The sequence below is a fragment of the Mastigoproctus giganteus genome, chromosome 7, assembly GCF_048544385.1.
Source record: "Mastigoproctus giganteus isolate SK-2022 chromosome 7, ASM4854438v1, whole genome shotgun sequence".
Lineage (NCBI taxonomy): Eukaryota > Metazoa > Arthropoda > Arachnida > Uropygi > Thelyphonidae > Mastigoproctus > Mastigoproctus giganteus.
In genome coordinates this window covers 209,464,278-209,486,498 of record NC_143581.1, presented here as the reverse complement: position 1 = coordinate 209,486,498, position 22,221 = coordinate 209,464,278, and the positions used below count along the sequence as shown (strand labels likewise).

Genomic DNA, 22,221 nt, shown 5'->3' with positions numbered 1-22,221 from the left:
TGTATTATTTTACGGTTTAAATTAAATTTTCATAATACTAAGGAGTCATCTACGTTAAGATACGTTTTATGTATTTATTTCACGACTAAAGTCAAAAATTTAATTGCTTATTTAATTATTTGTGTTCCTGAAAATATTTTTAAAGTTTTAATAACTTAATTCATAAATCAGACGGAATACAAAAACTGTAATAAAAAAAACTTACTACGTTATAATTAGAAGACTAAAACCTGTTAATATTTCGCAGCTTATAAAGAATATCCCGCCACTCCGTTACCGGCAGCGCGCTCAGTCAACGCCTACCGTTACAGACGCTTCGGTAACAGATGATCGATCGCGTGTATGATACACAGGTATACCATTCATAGTAATCACGTGCCACGGTCATAGGCTCATTTAACGATACATATAAGTTGAATAACATCTTTCGTTAATAGTTAACATATTCCACGTTGTAATTAATCCAGTGAATTGCAAAACAGCCATCTATCTCGTTAAATAATCAAACTTACCTTTAAGTACTTTAATTCACCCACGTTGAACCTTCCTACACAGCCACCGCAGTAGGGGGCGCCACTGGAACTGCAGTCATAGATATGTAGTCTTACGTTCGTAATGGTTGGTTTTCATTACTCGCATTCAGCCAGCACAAGTTACTGCATCATAAAAGGAGGCATTTTCAAAATTTTACCGGTATTGGGAACCATCAACGAGTTATTTAAATACCGTTTTACAGAAACGTGGATCATAACTTTCGTAAAGGGATTGTTATTTACATGATACAAATTTAAAAACAAAAGCATTTAGTAATTTATAATTACAGTAAACATATAGGATTAAATTTTTTGTTTGAGAAACACTATGAACATAATTAAGCACATTACACATAGGAAATAAAAATGTGTTAAAATTCTTTTCGGCTCTTGAATTGTGGTTGTGAGACAGCCATTATCTCCATGACAAAGTGGCAGGTGACTATGCGTAATTATACATTAGTAGTTTCATTCTAGTATGTGCGATATAGAGTTTTTCTTCTCAACCAAGTATACTGGTGTGCAAAACTTAAAGACCAACACCATTTCTAAAGGTTACAACCACAAAATCGTTACTTAAGGTACTCTTTACTGATGAGAGTAGATTCGGTCTCAGCAGCGGTTCTGGACGTCAGCTAATCTGGCGAGAGGTTGGTACACGGTATCACCCCGCAAACATCACTGAAAGGGATCGATATGGCGGTCGAAGTATTCTCGTCTAGAGAGGCGTTATCTTGGATGGACGTACACAACTCCGGATACTGGAAGGCGGTACTGTAACCGGTGCACGCTACTGTACTGAGGTAATCCTTCCCCATGTGCGTCTGTTCCGAGGTGCCATTGGCCCTGAGTTCGTGTTTATGGATGATAACGCCACACCCATCACACTGCAGCTGTTGATATGCTTTTGTAAAGTGAGGACATTGTTCGCATGGATGGGCCTGCCCGTTCCATATGAACAATGGAAAAATTTAGATCGCTAAATCCCATCGAACACATATAGGACGCTCTGGGGAGACGCCTAGCCGCACGTCCACACCCACCAGCTGAAAATGGCGCTGACAGAGGAACGGACAATGTTACCACAAGAACTTATCAACAACATTGTTCTAAGTATGGACAGGCGGTGCAAAGCCTGCATCGACATTAGGGGTGGCCATATCTCCTACTGAGGATCATCTCTTCCCTTTGTTCCATCCTTGGCAGCGATCCGGCTGTATCATGACAGCCAGTGTTATGTTGCCATTTTTGAATAAAGTCCCTCTGTACCGTTTTGTTTTCGTTGTTGTGTCGGTGTTGTTTCCTTCAGTTCTGTACCTCACGAGGTTCCTTTAGTATGCTTTTCCCATATCCAAATCACTCCTATGAGAAGCTACAGGTGAAAACCTCACTGGTCATTAAATTTTGCACACCAGTGTATAAAAAAAAATCAAAAAAATCGGCTTATTATCGTCCTTGGCTCCCCAATACTTGTGGGGTCTGTGTACATTATTCTTTTAGAAGTGGCGAAATTACCATAACGCCAGCTTCCTCCTCTACCGGGGAAAGAACGAAGGGGGCATTTTGTTTTGGTTGTGTTAAAGAGCAGAGGAGGCCGCCTGTTTGTGAATTCTGCGGTGGCTCAGAATTGGCGGTTTTGCTACTGATCAACAGCACACATTAGAATCCATATGTAGTCACAAAATTTTCGCAGTCATTGTTAATTTGAGCCCGGTTGTATTAGCTGCCATCAGAAAACTCTTAATAATTTTAGAGTCCCATTTGTTAATGATCCTTTTAGGCCCATTTTTCTGATTATCAGCACATGATCCATAGAAATAGTTGATTTACAAGGACAAGGGACATGATCTGAGTACCAATTGAAGGGTGTCAGCATTATGGGAACTGCGGTCTTGTGGATTGTCGCGGGGAGTGCTGCAGTTAAGGAATTCCAAAAGTTGACAGACAGTGGACAGAGCAGCAGTCGCTGGACCAATGGGTGGTCCATGCTTTATCAATGGTCATGACGAACGTAGGCTCTCCCGCCTTGAGTGAGCCGATCGAAGAAAAATGGTGGAACTGCTAAAAATGGAATTTCTGGAATGGGTTAGTGGACATTGGCAAACTAGATGGGATGCTTCTTTAGTCTTATCACTAAGCAATTTCTTCCTGATGTAAAATTGTTGGTTTCTTTCAGTTTGGAAAAATCTCTTTTATTGCTACCGGACATGGATCATTAAATGAAAAACTCTACTCTGCTTAGAGTGTATAACTGATTTCTGCCGTTGTGGTGTTGAAAGAAAACTGGAGTCACATATATGAATGCACCCTCTGTGATGAACTTAGATGTAAACTAAAGATTGCTGTTATGAAATTGTCCTTCATGAAGGCTCTTCTCCTTCAGGACCAGCAAACTTTTCATTCTCTACGGACGTTGCGTTTAATGTCTTAGAGCGAAGGAAGTTGCTGTACACAATACAAATGTAAATAATGCTATTGTTAATAATTAGTATGTTTTCTATGTAAAGCATCTTTTCTTTGACTTTAACTTTAATGTTCCTATTCTAAAGAATTGAAAATGATTATATGTACATAGTGTTTATAACGTTTCGGGTGGCCTGTCATGAGCTGCTGTCTTGTGTTTGTGGAGTATCCTTGGTTTTCGACGACTGTAGCAGTTAACCTCATATTATTTAACTTTAATGAGTTTCTCCTCAAATGAGGAGAAACTCATTGAACCTTGTGGACATTTTCCTTTTAGCATTAGCATTAGTAGAGGCATATGATGCAAGAAAGCAAGCTTATTCAGCATCAGCCAAAAAAAGCACAACCACTACTTCAATTTTACCCCTCCATTCGTTCGAAATACCTGTCCAGCTGAGCCTTAAATTTGTTTAGGTGGAATAGACTTCCAACAACAAGTGATGGAAGTCTATTCCACAAACCAACTGCCCGCTGGCTAAAGGCAAATTTCCGCACATCTATCAGACATCCGTCCTTCCTCAATTTGAATTTATGCCCTCTTAGGTGATTATTCTGAGCAAGAGGAAGAATCCCATCGGCATTGAGCATGATCAAGCCATTTAAAGCCTTATACACCTCTATCAGATCACCTCGCCGATGCCTAGTCTCCAGACTCTGTAATTTGCAAAACTTAAGCCTTTCTTCGTAAGAGCAACCCTTTGTTCCATTCACTAATCTTGTTGCCCTTCTCTGTAGTCGTTCCAGCAGCTCTACATCCTTCTTGAAATGAGGCCTCCAGATCTGTATACAGTACTCAAGGTGTGGCCTGACCAATGCCTTATACAAGGGAATAATCACATCCCTATCCCTGCTAGAAAGGGGATCCTAGAAAGGGGACTCCTTCCTGCTAGAAAGGAGTCTCCTTAACGAGACTACTCTGGGAGAAGTTTTGAAGGCCATTTACCTTCATGCCGTATCTTTGTGCTGTAGTCGCTCTGAAGAAAAACATCTTCCTAAGCTGCTTCTACCGTTCCTGGATTCTTAATTTTCCCCTTGGATGCTATCATAAAACTTTTTCCCCTGGATTGAGCCACTGGATTACTGTTGTCTCCAACTATTAGTATTGCGCTTCCTCCAGTTAATGGGGATCCTTGTTTCTATTAGTAACAGTACGTGTTCGATAGTACAATTGACTTACCTTCCCATAGTTGGCACGAGTACTCAGAAATAGCATGTGATCGCTGCTTTTGGGTAGCCAAGTGGCCAGCATAACACAACATTACTTATATGAACATAACACTAATTATGGCCTGGCCTTTTTTCCAGAATTTTGTTTCTTCACAGTGGCTCTCGGCACGTTGGAACTGACATTCTAGAAGCCACCTTCACAAGAATACAAACTTATTTGACCATGGACTTTAACCAGGGAACGATCAAAGGTGTATCCAAGGCCACGATACAACGAACCCTCCTGAGTATGAACGTTTGGAGTAGAACCCAATCAAATTATCTCTTCTTGCGGTTACCCATCGCCAAACGTTTGCATCTGAACAGCGTCATCGGACTATTAACTACTGGAAAGGAAGGTTCTGATGAATCACGTTTCCTGCTATGCTATGTGGACGATGGACGGAGTTTACAGCGATAAACTGCAGTATAGAATCACTCCAACGTCCTGGTCCATCAGAAGCAGACAGGTAGCGGCAGTGTTTTGGTTTGGAGGATGTTTGTCTGGAAATCTCTTGGAGCCCTAATATCCCTATACTGCACTCTTAATGCTAAAAAGTACCTATCCATTGTGGCTGGTACACCCCTTCATGGTGACTGTCTTCCGGAATGAACTGGTATGTTCCAACAGGAACATAGAATCCGGGAAGACAGTCACCCAGTGCTCTGCCACGTTACCGGTATTATTCAAGAGTAGTTCGCCGAATATGAAAATGACTTCCAGGTGCTACCTTGACCGTCAAATTCGCCTGAAATAAATCCCATAGACTACCTTTGCAATTACCTGGATCGACAGATCCGACGTTTGGAACCTCCATCTGAGACTATCGCAGATCTACTGCAAGCAATCTTGGCAACATTGTACAATACTCCTGCAACGTTCAGAGACATTATAGAATCCAATCCTGCTCGTGTGGAGGTCGTACTGGCGGAGAAGAGGACATATCCACTGTATGTGGTTGTAATGTTTTGATTGTAGAGTGTAGATATATAAGACTTAAGATATTGTCAATACAGCACAATCGAAGATTTAGTCTTCAGAGGGAATTGCCGTTCCATGACATAAATAGCCCAAAAAGTTAAGTTGATTCTGGTTACCATCACAATGAAGTGTTAAAGTTGTAAATTCCTCTTGTCTAGTGTCTATTCCAGCAGGACTTGAAATGGAAAAATCCACGAAACGAAACTCTCGTTCGGATAACAGAACACAATCCAGCTTATTAACTGGGATTCGCAGGATTAGACGACCGTTCTTCCTTGTGCGACTGCGACATGGCACTCCTACAGTGGTCGATATGTGTTAAGTTTATGGGAACGTGTGTTCAAGGGCAGGTTTTCTTACTATGCAAGCTGAAAACACGGAATAACTGATGGGAAAGCATACTCCCTCTGTCTGGGTTCAGTTAACTACTGCCGCACTTGTAGATACGCAAAAGATTCCTCCAGTCTTCGACCGGAATCGAGTCGAGACCTCTACAAACGAGTAACAGATAATAACATATCATGCTGACTAAGCTACGGTGGTCCTGTACATGACATTACCGATTCGTATAACGATTCGGATTACCTGTTTCTTAATGTTTTTTACCAATCCTTGTGTTTTGAAATATAAAAAAGAAATTCATCGGTACTGTTTATTGCTTTATTTCCGCGAATTAAATGATCAACCTCTGTTAATCATTTAATTCACGGAATGGACCTACCTTAATTTTAATCTTCGTTGCTGAGGTTTGGCAATGCTTTCTCCTTTTTAAAATAATCTTCTTCGAAATGCAATACACTTGTGCCATCGATGAACTCCTGGTAGAAACGTTCCCGGGAGTCATTTCTTGATAAATCTTTAAATGTGATCGTTATATTCATAAATTCTCAACCTTGTTTAATATGCCTGTACCACTTAAAGATTGCAGGTTTCTTCAAATACATTTTTCCATAAACCTCTAACATTTCTCTCACAGTCTCTGTGGCACTCGTGTCATGTCGACCAAAATAGCAAATAACAAAAGATTGCTCAGGTTTTAAATCTTCCATTATGCAGCTCCAAAACATGCCAGAACTTGTAACTGGGTGAACAGATTATTGAAATCCAAATGAGAGTGAAAGTAATAAAGGTTGATCATAGGCACACCCATGGGAGACTGAGAGGACTGAATTCCCTTTCCCCAAGAACAATTCGCTTTATGTTATCTAATGATACTGTTGTGTGGCGACGCTATTGAAAGCTGCTAGTATGGAGCGTACTAGTCCCCGCAAACAAAATTTCTGGGAGTACCAGTGGACTTGATTGGCATTCTGCATCCCATTTTTCTGTAATTATCAATCAACTTTTCTAATAATTCTTTTGTAATTTATGCTCTTAATGTTACCAAGAATCTGTACTACAAGGGTGAAATGACTGTGAGACATATCGATCAGGATCAGTATATTTTCTTCCAGTTCTTGTGAGTCAACGTCTGCTTTACTTGTGGACCAATAAATATGCCACCGTTCACTTTACATCAAATAATTTTGTAAATATAGATTGCATATGCTTGAAGGTGTCAACTTTAGGATCTGTTATTTTATCAAATTGTTTGAACAGTCCCAGCTTGATACGAAGTGGTGGGAACATGATTTCGCTACTCCACATCAATTTTTTTGAAACCAAGTTCCATATATTTTCGAACCATGGTATTGTTTACTAAATTGTGTGTACTAGGCTGTAACTGAATTCTGGCAGTCCTTGCTTCTCGGGTACTGCTTGAGCTACTGTTCAGAAGCAATTAAAGCAGACGAACTTGTAAAAATCTTGACAACCCAGAAGGAACCACAGCTTCTTGAAGTTCCATAGATAGCCCATTTATATTGGTCATACTTGATCATCTCAAACACATGCTTACATTTCCTTCTGGGCTATCTGTGGCGTGTCGATTAAAAAATGCCAATCTTCTCAAATTGACATACCAATTAATTTACAAATACATTTAAATCAAAACAGTAGTACGGAGATTGTTCAACGGTGTAAAAACGAGCATAAGTGATATATCTTTTTAAATATGCGAAAAGCTTGCATCTCAGATCCAGTAAATTCCACTCTTTTAAACAAGTTGTGAAGAACTCTGCACTCGATTTGGTTAAAGTCAAGCAGCTTACGAAGTCTTCAATTCTTGCTGATCAGGGAAATGTGGCGCTTTACTTGAAGCTTCTGAGGTTCAATCTCAATTATCCTGTTTGCCAGATTTATAATCCAATTCTGGAGTCTTTCGCCTGAATGTGGATTGACAATTGGTAGGTAGGTCTTCATTGTGTCCCACCAAATGAATAGAGGATGGTATATTGGAATACACTACAGCTTTTCGAATCGTAGACTTTTAAACTTTGGTATATCCACCATAAAAGTGATAGACGCCATGTTGGTCTATAATCTTTCATATTCGAGGTATAGCAACAGACAAAGACTTAATGAAACCATTTCTCTAATGCGACTTGTGATTAACACAACAGAATTAAGGTGTCCACAACCTGATTTCATCACCCGGAAGCATTACAAAAACTTGATGCCATGAACGATGTTATGCTCCAGACATATATAATATCCACAAACATAGAATGAGTTTGCAGATAACTTACACTTTGGTCGATAGCCATAGTAAACTGGAAAAAATAAATAAATAAAATAAAACTTATTATATGACTACAGACTTATAGTATTAGTATGCATTTTCATAACAGAAATGTTGTCAAAATGTGAAACCTTCAAATTTCTTCAAAATATTGACATTCGAGGAAAACCAATGGCGCTATTGAATTCAGCATGCAAAATGAATATAAGAAAATATTTTAAATAAACATGAACTTTCTTGTTACATTAGTATAATCATTTCTTTCTACATATCCATTCTTAATGGATATGCAGAAAGAAATCGTGCATGTCTAAAATGCATACAACCACTAGGCATAGGCACATCAGTAACTTAGGCCATATTGCGCCGTATATAATATGTCTGTAAATTGCGTGTGGTCGATTTGCTATTTACTGGACGAAAGTCCGAGTTTCTGAAATCAAAAACCATGCTACCCTCTAATGAAACCGACTAACTCAGCCAGGTTGTGAAAAGACCCATAAAAATTCTTCGCGTCATTGACAGGAGTCGGGGTCATGTCTTTTCGACCCGGTGCGAGGAGGACTGTGATTATACCAACTGTGCTACTCACCAGGGCTCATGGCCTCTGCAATCTAGGCTGTAGTTAACTGTTCTCAGACAGAGAGTGAAGATTTTTTTCTCCATCAGATATTCGAAGTTTATAAGTACATATAAATCGGACTACGTATAGAGACATATCACTAGCATACCATATGAACTGGAGCACTGTGACCAACAATGGTTTCATTTCTCAGGCCTATCAGAAAAAGACACAATATACAACCTTTGTTTCTAAAGTTCTAAGATTCATCTTATAAACAAGATTGCAACTCATAAACTAATGGTAATTTTCTTCTTAAACCTGGTCTCGCTCTACATAAATGCAATTTTCACAACATTATTTACCAATAATGTTGTGAAAGAACTTCAGAAGTCTATTTTTCAGAATATCTTCATACACTTTGTGAAAACTGCTTGAATGCGTCGAATTCTCATAGCAATAGACTTTGATGAATCCTTTCAGCTGTGTAAACAGAGAGAAATCCGGTAGGCATAAATCTGACAAATAAATGGATGAAATAGGACAGTGACTTGCCTTTTGGACAAAAACTGTTTTATAGATAGCGTTATGTGTAACCGCACTTTATCATGAAAGAGGGATCAATCTCGCGATTCCCAAATCTCAGGACGGCAGCAGCGAATATTTGTAAGCGCTGTAGAACACTCGCAAAAGTTTTGATTAATAGTTACACCTGTGGGTTCAAACCTTTTATACACAATCCCTTTTGCATGGAAGAAAGCGATCAACAGGGATTTCACTTTTCAACTTCTGAGAACGAACTTTTCCAAGTGAGGTGATAGGGCTTACCTTTATTCTTTACTCTCTCATGTCTTTGAAGGGTCATATTGGAATTTTCATCTCCAGCAATAATGGAAAGAAGGTGTCATTAAATAAACTTGCAGAAGGTCACTAAAAATCGCACGCTGAGTTTTCTTTTGTTCTAGTGTCTGATTATATGGAATCAATTTCGCACGGAATTTTGTTTTTTCTCAAGTTCTCAATCCAAATTCGTTGACGACTGCTTTTATTTAGGTTCAACTTGTTTGCTAGAATGCGAACTCAGCGCTCATTTTTCAGAATTCACGGTTCCTATTGAGATTTCGACCATCTCCCCTTTCCATCGAAAAAATGTCCATACCGCTCAACAACACGAGATTGGGACAGCGCTTCATCACCATAAAATTCTTGTAACAGGTGGTCTCTGAGTAATTCCATGCAACACAAGTCTAACTGACCAAAATATGCCAGTGTGAAGGATGTAAAGCGTACACATTAAAAGGAAATTAAATGAACAGCTACTGATTAAACAACAGTCTTTGGACTTTTCGGACGTACTTGTACATATAAAACATTGTTCAGTAGCCAAGCCACCTTTTTGCTTGAAGAAGAACGCAGCTAGGCCAACTATCTACATGGTTCTCCAACAAACCATGCAAGAAACGCAAAAACATTATTAAAAAAAATCAAAAGCCATTCTTTAGATTACGATGAAAAGGTAGTGATACATTCGTTTTAATGTTTCTTAATAATGCACAAAGACGACAGATATCGATCTGAAATTACGGTTATGCGAATGACTTTATTAGTGGTTAAAACAGCGTTTCGATAATCCATAGAAGCATACTCTAATAAGGCGCATGATCTTTGTGGGTAGTAATGTAAGCATAACATTGCCTCCTCATGCTTAGAACAATACTGTTAATTAGTGCAGTAAGTATCAATTTTTATTCTCGTGTAAAGTTTGATTCCAGCCAAGCGAGATTTTTGAGAGGAGCATGTAACCGAAGGCCCTCTTACCTAGAGTTAGGAGGGCTTTCAGTCACATTCAAATATAAGCATGCTCTATTGGATGGAGTTCTGGCGAGTTCCGGTGGGCTATTCCATAATGGTTATAATCCTTCCGAAGGTGTTGGTTCACTAGGAAAGCTCCTATATAAAAGTGCGAACATATGGATGAAAGAATATCATCTCGATGTCTTACAGCCATGAGATATCATTCACACAGCCAGTGAATGAATCCAGCTCACACTATTAAAACATCACAATTCAAAAGTGTCTCTTTCATAATGGGATTGGAGCTGGTTCTTTCCAAATGAAAGTGCATTGATAATCCGATTAAGGACTATACTTTGACTTATTGGTGAAGGGAACCATAACTCTTTTCTCCTGGATCTACCATGCTAGTTCAAATGAGCTCTTCAATTCATATTACAATAACCATAAATAAAATATGAAACTACCTATGCATTTCCCTCATCACATAGGTAACTATCCAATTGACTTTTGAATTTCCCCAAGCTGTCAACCTCAACTGACCACGGAAGTTACGTATTCCAGTAATTAACAATTCTCTGGCTAAAAGAAAACTTCTTACAATCCAGTCGAAATCTCTTTCCTCACATGAATTTATGAACCCTAGTTCTGGAATCATTTATAAAACTGATAATTTTTTCTTCATTCATTATACTTCTTCCCTCATTTCGGGATCTTACAGACTTTAATCAGGTCCCCTCAAAGATGCATAATCACGTACTTTATAACTCATTCATTCGAAGGGTTTCCTCACATGGGCGCTTTTCTGCATTCTCACCAAGCGTGTTACCTCTCTTTGAGCCCTTTTAAGAAGTTCGATGTTTTTCTTCAGGCGCAGTCTTCATGTTTAGACACAGTGTTCTAAGTGCAGTTTTACAATTTTGTTATACAACAGGATGTAGAAAGGCCAAGTCTGGACAGTGTGGTGGGGGATAAGACCCTCCCAATTCTAGATTTTGGTGAGATTTATGGTGTGGTGCAACGTGGGGCCGTCATTATCATAGAACAGTATGATATCCATTGAAAGCAGACCTGGTCGTTTTTGGCAAATTGCCTTCTAATATCGAGACCAGCGAATTCATTCTAATGAGGACGTTCAAGACGCAGTTAAAACATGACTCAGGAAGTAGGATGACACATTCTCCAGAGCTATACAGGGTGTTTCAAAAATACACGGCATAACTTCAGGAATAAGTTCCTCATATGTAGACAATAAAAATATTTTATATCAACATAGTTCCGGAAATGCTTGGTTTCCGAGTTTTGAAGGGCTGTCTATGACACTTAACAGTTCACATCACCTTATAGTAATTGTTCAAAATGTCCACCTTCTGCCTGAATACAGCGCTCACATCGACGTCTCATGGACTCGCGAAGACGATGCCAAATTCCTGGCATGTTTCGTATTGTCTCACAACCTGCCATAATTCGATTGCGGAGAGTTTCCACATCAGCTACCGGAGTCAAATACACCAATGACTTTAAATGGCCCCACAAGAAGAAATCTAGTGGGTTTAAATCAGTGAACGTGGAGGCCAGGCAGTTGGTCCACCTCTACCTATCCACCGACCAGGAAACCTTCGATTCAGGTAATTGCGGGCTAGGTGGCTGAAATGTGCAGGAGCGCCATCGTGCATGAAGTGTGCTTGTTGACGAATGATCAGTGGCGTGTCGTCCAAGATATCAGGTATGTTGTTTTCCAGAAAGTTTCTGTACATCTGCCCTGTGAGTTTGTTTGGAAGAACATGGGGCCCAAATAACTTATCACCAAAAACACCCGCCCAGATGTTGAGGCTGAACCGCTGTTGGTGATGTGATGGAAGAATTGCATGTGGGTTTTCCTCAGCCCATACATGCTGATTGTGAAAGTTTTGGATTCCGTCTCGTGTGAACTATACTTGATCTGTGAATATCACTAAGGCAGGAAAGTGAGGAGTTGTACCACACTGCTGCAAGAAACACTGGCAGAACATTACTCGCCCAGTGTAATCTGCTGGTGACAAGGCTTGTACCCTTTGCAGATGGTAAGGATACAGTTGGTGTTCTCCCAACACTCTCCAAATAATCGAACGTTGAACAGCCAGTTGCATTGCTATTCTGCGTGTGCTGATTCCAAGAGTGGCATGCACAACATCCAAAATCTCCTCCTCTACTTCAAGAGTCGTAGATCTTGATCGCTCTCTGTCGGCAGCACGAGGTGTATAGGTCCCATGTTCACAAAGGCGGTGATGGATACCTTCAAACGTTTTCCTGTCTGGACATCTTCGTTCTGGGAACCTTTCATGATGTACATAAAGTGCATATCCGCTTGCTCCTGATTTGAATACATGGTCGGAATGTAAAACCACCAGATTCTGTCAGTACCTTGTGATGAAGGAAATCACCTGCGGGAGATAAGACATTCCGGTTAATAACTCGGGAACCAAGCATTTCCGGAACTACATTGATATAAAATATTTTTATTGTCTACATATGAGGAACTCATTCCTGAAGTTATGCCGTGTATTTTTGAGACACCCTGTATAGAAAAAAATAAATAAATAATTAATGATAAGCATAATGAAAAGTGCCTAAATTGGTTGGGAAGGTACATGGAAAGAGAGCTTATACCTAATACCTAGCTATTTGTACACCAGTGGTCACCAACCTTTTGTGCTTACATGCTCATTTGAGAGTTTATGAGAGAGTGACGCGCATCAACTTTGGGACAAAAAATGACATGGTCACGCTGTGTTTTCTCACGCTTACTAGTAACGATTGGTGAGCAGTATGCTTCACTAGCTGCGTAGTGCATGTAACGCGATATTAGCCTCTCACCTGGAAGTAAACTACCTCTTACAAACACTCTGATATGGCTTAGCATATGAACAGCATTGGCGTACCTTACCAATTTATAACTTACTACGTTCCCCATTCATATTACGGCCTTCATTATTCATCATCGCTTCTTCTCGCGGGCACCCAAAAAAAGGTTCTGGGGGTCACCATGGTGCCCGCGGACACTGCGTTCGGGACTACTGCTGTAAACAATATGTTTTGTTCGATACAATAAAACGGTTTATTGGTAAAAGATAGAGAAAATCGATATACACTATCATGATTGCTTTAATATTAAATAAAATAAAATTTTGTAGGTTGTAAGGTTTTTAGCACGTCAGCAACATGGGCCATATTGCGCCATATATATTATACCTGTAAATTGCTTTTTCTGTGGTCGATTTGCTGTTTGCTTGATGAAAAACTCAGCCCTCTTTGGTAGCACAGTTAGTAGAATAGCTGTCCTTCAAACACTGGGTGGAAAAGACCTGAGTTCGAGTCCCGTCGTTGACGTGAGGAATTTTTATGGGTCTTTTTCACAACGCGGCTGACTTAGTCGAGGGCAGCATGGTTCCCCCCCCCCCGGAAACTCGAGTTTATTACCCAGCAAACAGAAAATCGACCACAGAACACACGCAATTTAGAGTATACAGAGTATATACATTATACACAATTTAGAGTATTTAGAGTATATATACACGCAGCAATATGGCTTTAGTTGCTAATTCTCCTAAACCCCTATTACAAGAAGAAAGATGAAAGACCAAAGTTTCCTGAAGAGAAAAAAACCATGCTACCCTCTCCTGAGACCGATCGATTAACTCAACCACGTTGAGTTAATCGGTCTCAAAGGGCCAATAAAATTCTTCGTGTCATTGACGAAATTCGAACTCAGGTCTTTTCTACCCGGTGTGGGAAGGATGGTAATTATACTAGCTGTGCTATCCACTGCCATTAACAACGATTACAGTCCACGGTATTAACCACAACTTCCAAATGGTCTCTTAAGCCAGATTCCAGTCCATAGTATTCGCAGGCTGGAATCTGGTTCCGCCTACATCTAGATGAAAGCGCGTTGAGAATCCGATCGAAGACTATATTTCGACTTATCACGATGGTTCTCATCACTGATGAAGGTATGTTACCATTGGATACAATCAAAATGCTGTCGACGACAATTTAAACAGACCGAGGGTCAAGGGACCTAAAAGAGCTACATTCTGTCCAGCTTAACTTGAATCCTGACTTATATACAAATACATTATCGGGTAAAGTTCTCATTGGTCAGTTGCAAAACAATACAGGTACCTTAGTAACTGACCAAAGGAAGCTTTATTAGATGATATATATTTATGATATTCAAGATTCAAGATTCTAACTTTAGAATCTTAAATATCATAAAGATTCTAAAGTTAGATTGAACATTGTGTAATCGTTGCACATAAAGACTCTCTCTCTCTCATGAAGTCTTCTACAGATGGTACGACTGGATGCAAACCGTTCAAAATCCACCAAGTATCAGATATGGCATCAGATAAAGATTGTTTTGATTTCATAAATCAGCAGCCCTCGCAGGTAGCACAGTGGTTATAATTACCGTTATCTCTCATCGTACGGAAAAGGCCTGAGTTCAAATTCTGAATGATACCATGAATTTTTATACGTTTTTTTTTTTTTATTTTTTTTCAATACGTGGCTCAGTCAGTGGGTCTCAGGCTAGGGCTACATGAGTTTTTCATCCAGCAAACCACCCAAAAAGACATAATTGGCGCTTAACACACATAATTTAACTGAATTACCGATATTTGGTAGCAAACTTAAATTTTCTAGACCTGGATGATAACTTGCATGTTACTATCCAGGTCTTTAACATTAACAGGATGGTCAAGCGCCTTGACATAAACAAGCAAGGTCCTGTTATCGATATTTATGGATGAAGGGAGAAAAGAAGAGACTCTTTTTATATTTAGAATTTAAAATTTTAAAACTAAAAATGGCATTATAATGAAACGGCTTAATTCGGAATGACAAAATGGAAGACTTACGGATTTTCAAAAATAAACTTGCAAATATTAGGGATCTATTAAGTGGAAGAAATGTTTAATGAATATTATGTTAATGTGAATCAACCTATATAGATAAGTTTTAAAAAATAACAATAACAAAATAAAAAGTATAATTTTCGAAACATTGTTAAAAAAAAAGAGAAAACTGTAGGTCAGTGGTCAAATTGAGTATCGCGGCACCTTAGGCTGCCGCGAACTTTCTGAAAACATATTTTTTGATGGATTCAATAAATTCACAAACTTATTTTAATAGCTAACAGACAGAACTGTGTAATCGAATCTCTGTTCTCAGAAAGTTGCTGGTGTTGAGAGACAAAATTTGTGGAATTCACCCGCCAGACTCTTCAGTTTGTATAACTGGGCGTTCGGTTAAACGGCGTTCTACTGTACCAAAATTTCGTACTTAAATTTGGAGGCCTACGTCTCCCTGCCCAAGTTATGGTCCTGTTTAAATGGGCGACGCCAATCATAGTGTATTGACTGTAGGGTGCGGTCAGCTGAAAGAGTTTGAGAACCACAGCTCTAGATCCTCAGAGTATGTAATGCTAAACTGGAGTAAACTTTTAAACGCCTTTTACTTCTTCTAGAAGTAAAAGACTGCTAAATACGCCAATGTTCTTGGATTCTCTAACTTTAGCATTACCATTAGTAGAGGCATTTGATGCAAGAAAGCAAGCTTATGCAGCATCAGCCAAAAAAAAAAAAAAAAAATAAATAAATAAATAAATAAAAAATAACCACTTCCACTTCACCCCTCTGTTTGTTCGAAATACCTGCCCAGCTGAGCTTTAACTTATTTAGGCTATCAACTTCCACGACAAGGGATGGAAGTCTCTTCCACCAACCATCCACCCGCTGGCTAAAGGCAGATTTCCGGACATCTATCCTACATCTGTCTTTTCTCAATTTGAATTTATGCCCTCTCAGGTGATTATTCTGAGCAAGAGGAAGAATCCCATCAGCATTGAGCATGCTCAAACCATTTAAATCTTTATACACCTCTATCCGATCACCTCGCTGGTGCCTAGTCTCCAGACACTGTAATTTGCAAAACTTAAGCCTTTCTTCGTAAGAGCACCCCTTTGTTCCATTCACTAATCTTGTTGCCCTTCTCTGTACTCGTTCCAGCAGCTCTACATCCTTCTTGAAATGAGGCCTCCAGGCCTGTATACAGTACTCTAGGTGTGGCCTGACCATTGCATTATACAAGGGAATAATCACCTCCTTATCCCTGCTAAAAAAAATTCCTATATATCATTGACAATACACCATGAGCTACTCCTGCAGCCCATCTGCACTGCTCAGAAAACTTCATATCTGCCTGCACAACCACCCCCAGGTCCCTTTCATTCTCTACCACTGTCAGTGTAGTACCACAGAGTTGATACGTTGCTCTTGGGTCGCTGTTTCCCATATGTAATACTTTACATTTGTCAATGTTAAACTTCATTTGCCACCTCTCAGCCCATCTGCTCAACCTTTCCAGATCCTGTTGCAGCAGCATAGTGTCAGTAGTGTCCTTGACAACCCTGCCAACCTTTGTATTGTCTGCAAAATTGGACATTAAGCTTGATATACCATCATCAATATCATTTATAAATACAGAAAACAATAATGGACCCAGTACTGAACCCTGAGGGACTCCACTAATAACATTAGTCCACGATGAGCAGTGTCCATTGATTACCACTCTCTGTCTTCTCCCCCTCAACCACCCCTTTATCCATAGCAGCAATTTGCCTCCAATGCCACAACTTTATGTGATCGTCCTTGTGTGCATATAGAAAATTTACTTTGGAGAATACAAACCCAAACTAGTCAGTTTGGGGCTGTCCTCCCTATCATCCCCATATTTCTACCTGTCCCATGATAACTTCTCTTTCATGCTTCCATTAATTGCGGTGTAAACAAATTCAAGGTACATGTTCTCATTTCGCTGATATATGTGATACGCCAAAAAATATCTGGCCAACCTCCACTTGCTTATCTCGTTACGATTCGAAGAATTAAGATCCGGGTTAATTAAATATCATTTATTAACAATTTGTTGTTAATTAAGCAGACATGGTTAATCTATACGTCTGCTTCGTGCTTGTTCTGGTTATTATAAGAAAAATTATGTAGAAAACCCAATTACAGGTTTATTAACAGCATTTTCCTCCAGGTCTATTTAATTAGAATTTGTTTATTTACAGGCATTTTACCTGGATATGATTCATTAGAATTGTTTTACAGTAATTTTTCCCTACATCTGTTTCAGAATTTTTTTACAGTCATTTTCCCAGGTTTGTTTCATTAAAATATTTTACACTAATTTCTCCCCCCTTCCCCGAATATTTGTTTCTTTAAGGATTTTTCACACGACTTTTCGAAAAATGCGAACACCACTGAATTCTGGAATTAAAGCCAAATATTAAATTTATCAGAATTAAATCGAAGACACTTAATTTTGGATTATATAATACGCTTTTTCCTGAATGAAGAGGCCTTCCATTTTGTTTTCCGAAAATTCACTATAATATCCAAAGAAGAATTTTTTTTTCAGTATGCATTCTAACCGATGGTTGTTTTAGAATTTTTGGGTAATTCGTGTGCGTCTTATGGTCCAAAAAATATGTATTTGATAGTTGCAGCTGCTTATAATTGCTGAAGCCTTAAGCGAATTATGCAAGTTAGTTAATGCATCACATTTCAGGCGCGTAAGCAAATAGTAATAATTCATGATTTATGACAAGGAAAAAACAGCAAAAAGCAACTACTTCTATGCGTGAACCGAGAATATTTCGTTTCTGCGCATCCGCCACATTACCCATTCATTCCTCTAACCATCTCATAGCAACAAATATGACATCCAGTGCTTCAGCTACAAGAGACAATATATTGATAGACTGTGTGATACGTATGAAAAAAATAAAATAATTATTGTCGAATTTGTATTGATCTGATTTTAATGAAACTTCGAAAGGCTAAAATTTCATAAAAATCTATTCACTGGAAGTTGAGTTGAGTTATTGCACGCAGATGGACGGAAAAAAGAAATAATAATTGTAGGATTTCTGTTGGTTCAATTTTAATGAAATTAAACCAAATCTTTCATAAAGGCCTAAATATAAAATTTCTTGAAAATCCGTCTATTGGTGTCGAGTTGTCACATGCGGACAGATGGACGGACACGCTGAAGACAATAGGCGCATTAGAGAGAGAGAGAGAGAGAGAGAGAGAGAGATAATCTTTTATTACCCTTCACGGCCATAAAGCCAGGGGCTTACAGTTTCCCAAACTTGGGAAAATTGAACAATTATTTACAAAAAGGTAATTTTACAAAGAAAACATATTATAATACAAAGGAGAGAACTCCTTACGAGAGTTAAATCTGCTTGAGCTGGCTTAACATCGAGATAAGAGCACCAGCTCAATCAGACAGGAACAGGTGCAAGGTATACATCAGTCATTGCTGATTAGTCCTACTCGTCATAATTTTTTTCCGGTAAGTCCGGTCAGCAGCGAATTTGTTCAGGTCGGCGTTCAGTGCCTGGGTTTGCTTGAGCATCTGCTGAGGAAGGAACCTGTCCGAGAGATGGAGTCGTGCTGAATGCGAGTGGAGCTCGGGATTGGCCCTAAGGGCAGCAGGGGGGATCCTCCAGCCACAGGTATCCCAGAATGAAGGTGTTGCCATTATGCCTGTTATCATCTTGACTGTTGCTAGGAGGCGTTGGTCATCGATTAAGGTGGGAAGCCGTGGAATTCCGAGAGAGTTGGCAAGCTGTGTGGTACGAATCAGAGCTGGAAGGTTGTGCTTCCTGTTGGCCCACTTTAGGAGCCAGAATTCTGTGGCAAAGAGTGGTTTCTTTATTGACGGTGCCGCTGACGCCCAAATTTCAGCAGCATAGAGTAAAGGTGGAAAGATAACTGTTCTTATGTACCTCACGGTTATCTTTTTATCTGTGATATGAAGGAGATGCATATACTGTATGCTAACGCGGTATAGCTATTACTTTTGTTACACATTTCTCATTTAATAGAGGTTTTCTAAACTGGGAATATTGCATTCTTGTAAACATTAGGTGCTAATATTTTTTATCTTTTATTGTTTTCTAAGGGAATCAGCGCCTTTTTTTTAAGTCGCAGTCGAACATCGATGTTACTGATTGATATTTTAAAGCATATTTTGTGATTTAATTTTAGCATATTCAGATCACATTTTAAGGGAGAAGGCTGCTTAAAAATTTGTTATAATTTTATTATATATTCGGGCAATCTAGCGACATACACTGCTTTAGATTTTATGTGCTTCTTAACTAAGAGCATCACCCCCCCCCCCTCCTATCCTGTCTGTCCTTGGTGATCTTCCTGGATTACCCCGGGGGTTCACATCTGGTGAGTATGGGCTTGGCAGACCCAGGGTCCCGAGCTGGATATCATCATTCTTCTCTTTCTTGGTGATTCCCTTCTACTTTTAACCACAAAACGGGACCCAAGAGGGCCGGACATAATAAAATTGTGTCCGGCCCTCTTCGGTCCCGTTTTGTGGTAGTTAATAGGCCCTGAGTATATCTAATATAGTCCTATGCTTTTTAAATTATTATTTAAGGAAAGTCTTTTATAAAAACATGCACATCTGTACATTAAATTAAAACTGAAGTAATATGAATGCCCCTGATATTATATTGCGCATGCAAAAGATGGGTGCAGAAATGTATTGTGAAGGGGCCAGTGAAGCCTTGTGCATGTGCCTTGGGTGGCCGAAGTGTACAGTGAGGTACCTATCCAGAAAAAAGCATATAAGAGTTAAGAAATGAGTCCCCTTGCATTGTAAAACCCTTCCACTACAACTGGACCTGAAGGAAAGAGAGACGTGTGGCGCATATTTGGTCTTTACTTTGCTGTGACTGTCAGTCGCTACAGAATACATATACACATTTAAAATATTACTAAAAAATTGTCTACTTATAAAATGAGAAATTGTGAATGGCTACAGATTCTACAGATAGACAGAAAAAGAATTACATTGGTAATTTCGATTTCAACTTCACCGCACTCGTTATTAAGAAAATATTTCGTGTTTTGCAATTACCCACTCAGAATCTCTAGCTGCAGAACGATTTGCGCAGGCGCGACCACTTTCATCCATGTTACCATGGTGACAGTGAGGTTCCCAGAAATAGACATTTTGAAGTCATATGATTTAATTTATCTCATTTATTGTCTGCCTTCTTAGTGCGCGATTTACTTCTTAATATCCAATCATTTATTTTATTTAGTGCAGAGTGGAATAGAAAATTCAGAACTGTTTCTGAATTTCTGATGAGAAGCAGCAGGCAAGAAATTCTATTTGCGTCGAAATCAATTGCAGTTTAGAAAAGATAAAAATCGATAGTAGCGAGCCATATGCTGAGAATTTATTCATCTTATCAAAAACATACAAAGATGTTCAGAACATACAGTATTTCTCATCGATGTGCTCCATCCTCCCACCTCCTCCTGATCTCATTGTACTCTTTGTGAGATGCTCTTTATTTCCGTAGATTAGTAGTCGCTGGATCAACGACACCGGCGCACTGAGCGCTTGTTGTGCCACTTTGAGAGCGTTCCCCTCTTACCTGAAATTCTATCTTTGATGAACTCTAATTGAATCGATCTTGTTTGTTTTATTTATTTCGAACCGAAGTGAACTCCACCTCCTCGAGCTCAGTTGATTGTATTATGATGCGAAGGAACGCTAGTTGCCTTTGGATTTTAGCTTTCCCGAGCCACTGTGGCAAGTGAAGACGTCCATAATTCCAACAGTTTCCCCTGCAGAAGCTGCTTCATGGCGCACTGTAGCGTTGTGTGGTTGCTATCATCCCTAGCCATAACGGCGTTAGGCCTACCGGAGATCATTAAAGTTGGTAAGGTTAATATGCATCTTCCTTTTGTAATTAGCTTTGTAGAATTTCAAACAAATGTTTACCTTGCCTTTGGAAGTTCGACTCAACGCGATTACACACGATTAATAACTATGTCTTCCAACCTATTTCAGGTAGAATAATGGTATTCCGTTGTGGATTTTAACGGTAATAATATATATATATTTTTATTTACTCTGATATTTATACCGGAAATGCGAAAATAAAATCTGATTCACGAATAACTCTTACTTTAAGCAGTTCCGGTATGTTTCAGTAGCAGACGATCTGAGCTGTATTCCATTTTCATTAGTAGTAGAGAAGCACCAACGTTATTATTTTGATTTTAGAAGGTAATATTATTTATAGAGTTATTTGAATGTTGGTAATATTATTTATAGAGTTATTAGAATGTTGGTAATATTTATTCCAAAGAGAATTAAGCCAATTACCATATTACGCAAAGGTATTTAGGAATAATCATCTTGAAGGCATTACGTTTATATCTTTTATGTACGTCGTCTAGTAGTAATCAATTATATAATTTATAAGAATGCAAGAAACTAATTATACATTTAAAAAGGCCACTTCCTTTTTTGTGTTTTGATCTGTATTAATTAAATTATTTAATTCTTAAAAGTAATGACTTAAGTTTTACTTTTAAATTCTTAAATTACCCATGTGTTCTGACACAATTCTGTAAACTATACTCACACATATACTCTTCTCTGATAAATGAAACGTTTTTTTTTTTTAAATATAAATTCTACACATATGTATCAAGTTGTAATAAAAGTTTCGAATGTATTATGATATCTATAGAGTTTTTTTTTCCTTTTGGTTGATAGAAAAAATTAAGAGTAAAAGAAAGCAAAACATTGATTCACTAATACTTTAACTATTTTAACTACTCTGCTGTTTTATCTAATACTAACTCTGCTACATTGCTCGACAAAATAAACAGAATGAAATGTTTTTCATGAATATTTTATTGTGAACAGTGTCGCCGAATTTGATATAATAGGCATCCTTGCATGTACAAACATTCCGAGTATCCAATAGAAATCGATCTACCACCTTACATTATGAAAATTATTCATGTCTATAAAAACACGGGTTGCAACCACATCACTTCATTTTCGTTTTTTTGGCTTGCTCAGTGGGATGGCCACATCCCCAGCACTCAAGATGGCAAATCATCATTGTTTAGATGAGTCTTTGAGGTGGTGGGTTGTTGGACAATTTGGAACCTGG

General features: G+C 38.8%; 2 protein-coding genes across 3 annotated transcripts in view; one reads left to right on the top strand and one right to left on the bottom strand.

Annotated features, from left to right (window-relative positions):
- Sms (spermine synthase) overlaps nt 1-570 on the bottom strand; it is a 163,890-nt gene extending 163,320 nt beyond the window's left edge. The window contains exon 1 of one of the 2 annotated variants that reach the window (XM_090377410.1): nt 513-570. The gene's annotated coding sequence lies outside the window, so the exon portion shown is untranslated. Of the gene's footprint in view, nt 1-205; nt 304-512 lie in introns of those variants that run through there. The other variant, XM_090377411.1, reaches the window with a different exon arrangement.
- Nucleotides 571-20,456: 19,886 nt separating this feature from the next.
- LOC150083638 (glutamate receptor ionotropic, kainate 2-like) overlaps nt 20,457-22,221 on the top strand; it is a 60,963-nt gene continuing 59,198 nt past the window's right edge. The window contains exon 1 of the mRNA XM_090377407.1: nt 20,457-20,970. Within this exon, the coding sequence (XP_090233533.1) occupies nt 20,892-20,970 (79 nt within the window). The 5' untranslated portion in view covers nt 20,457-20,891. The remainder of the gene's footprint in view (nt 20,971-22,221) is intronic.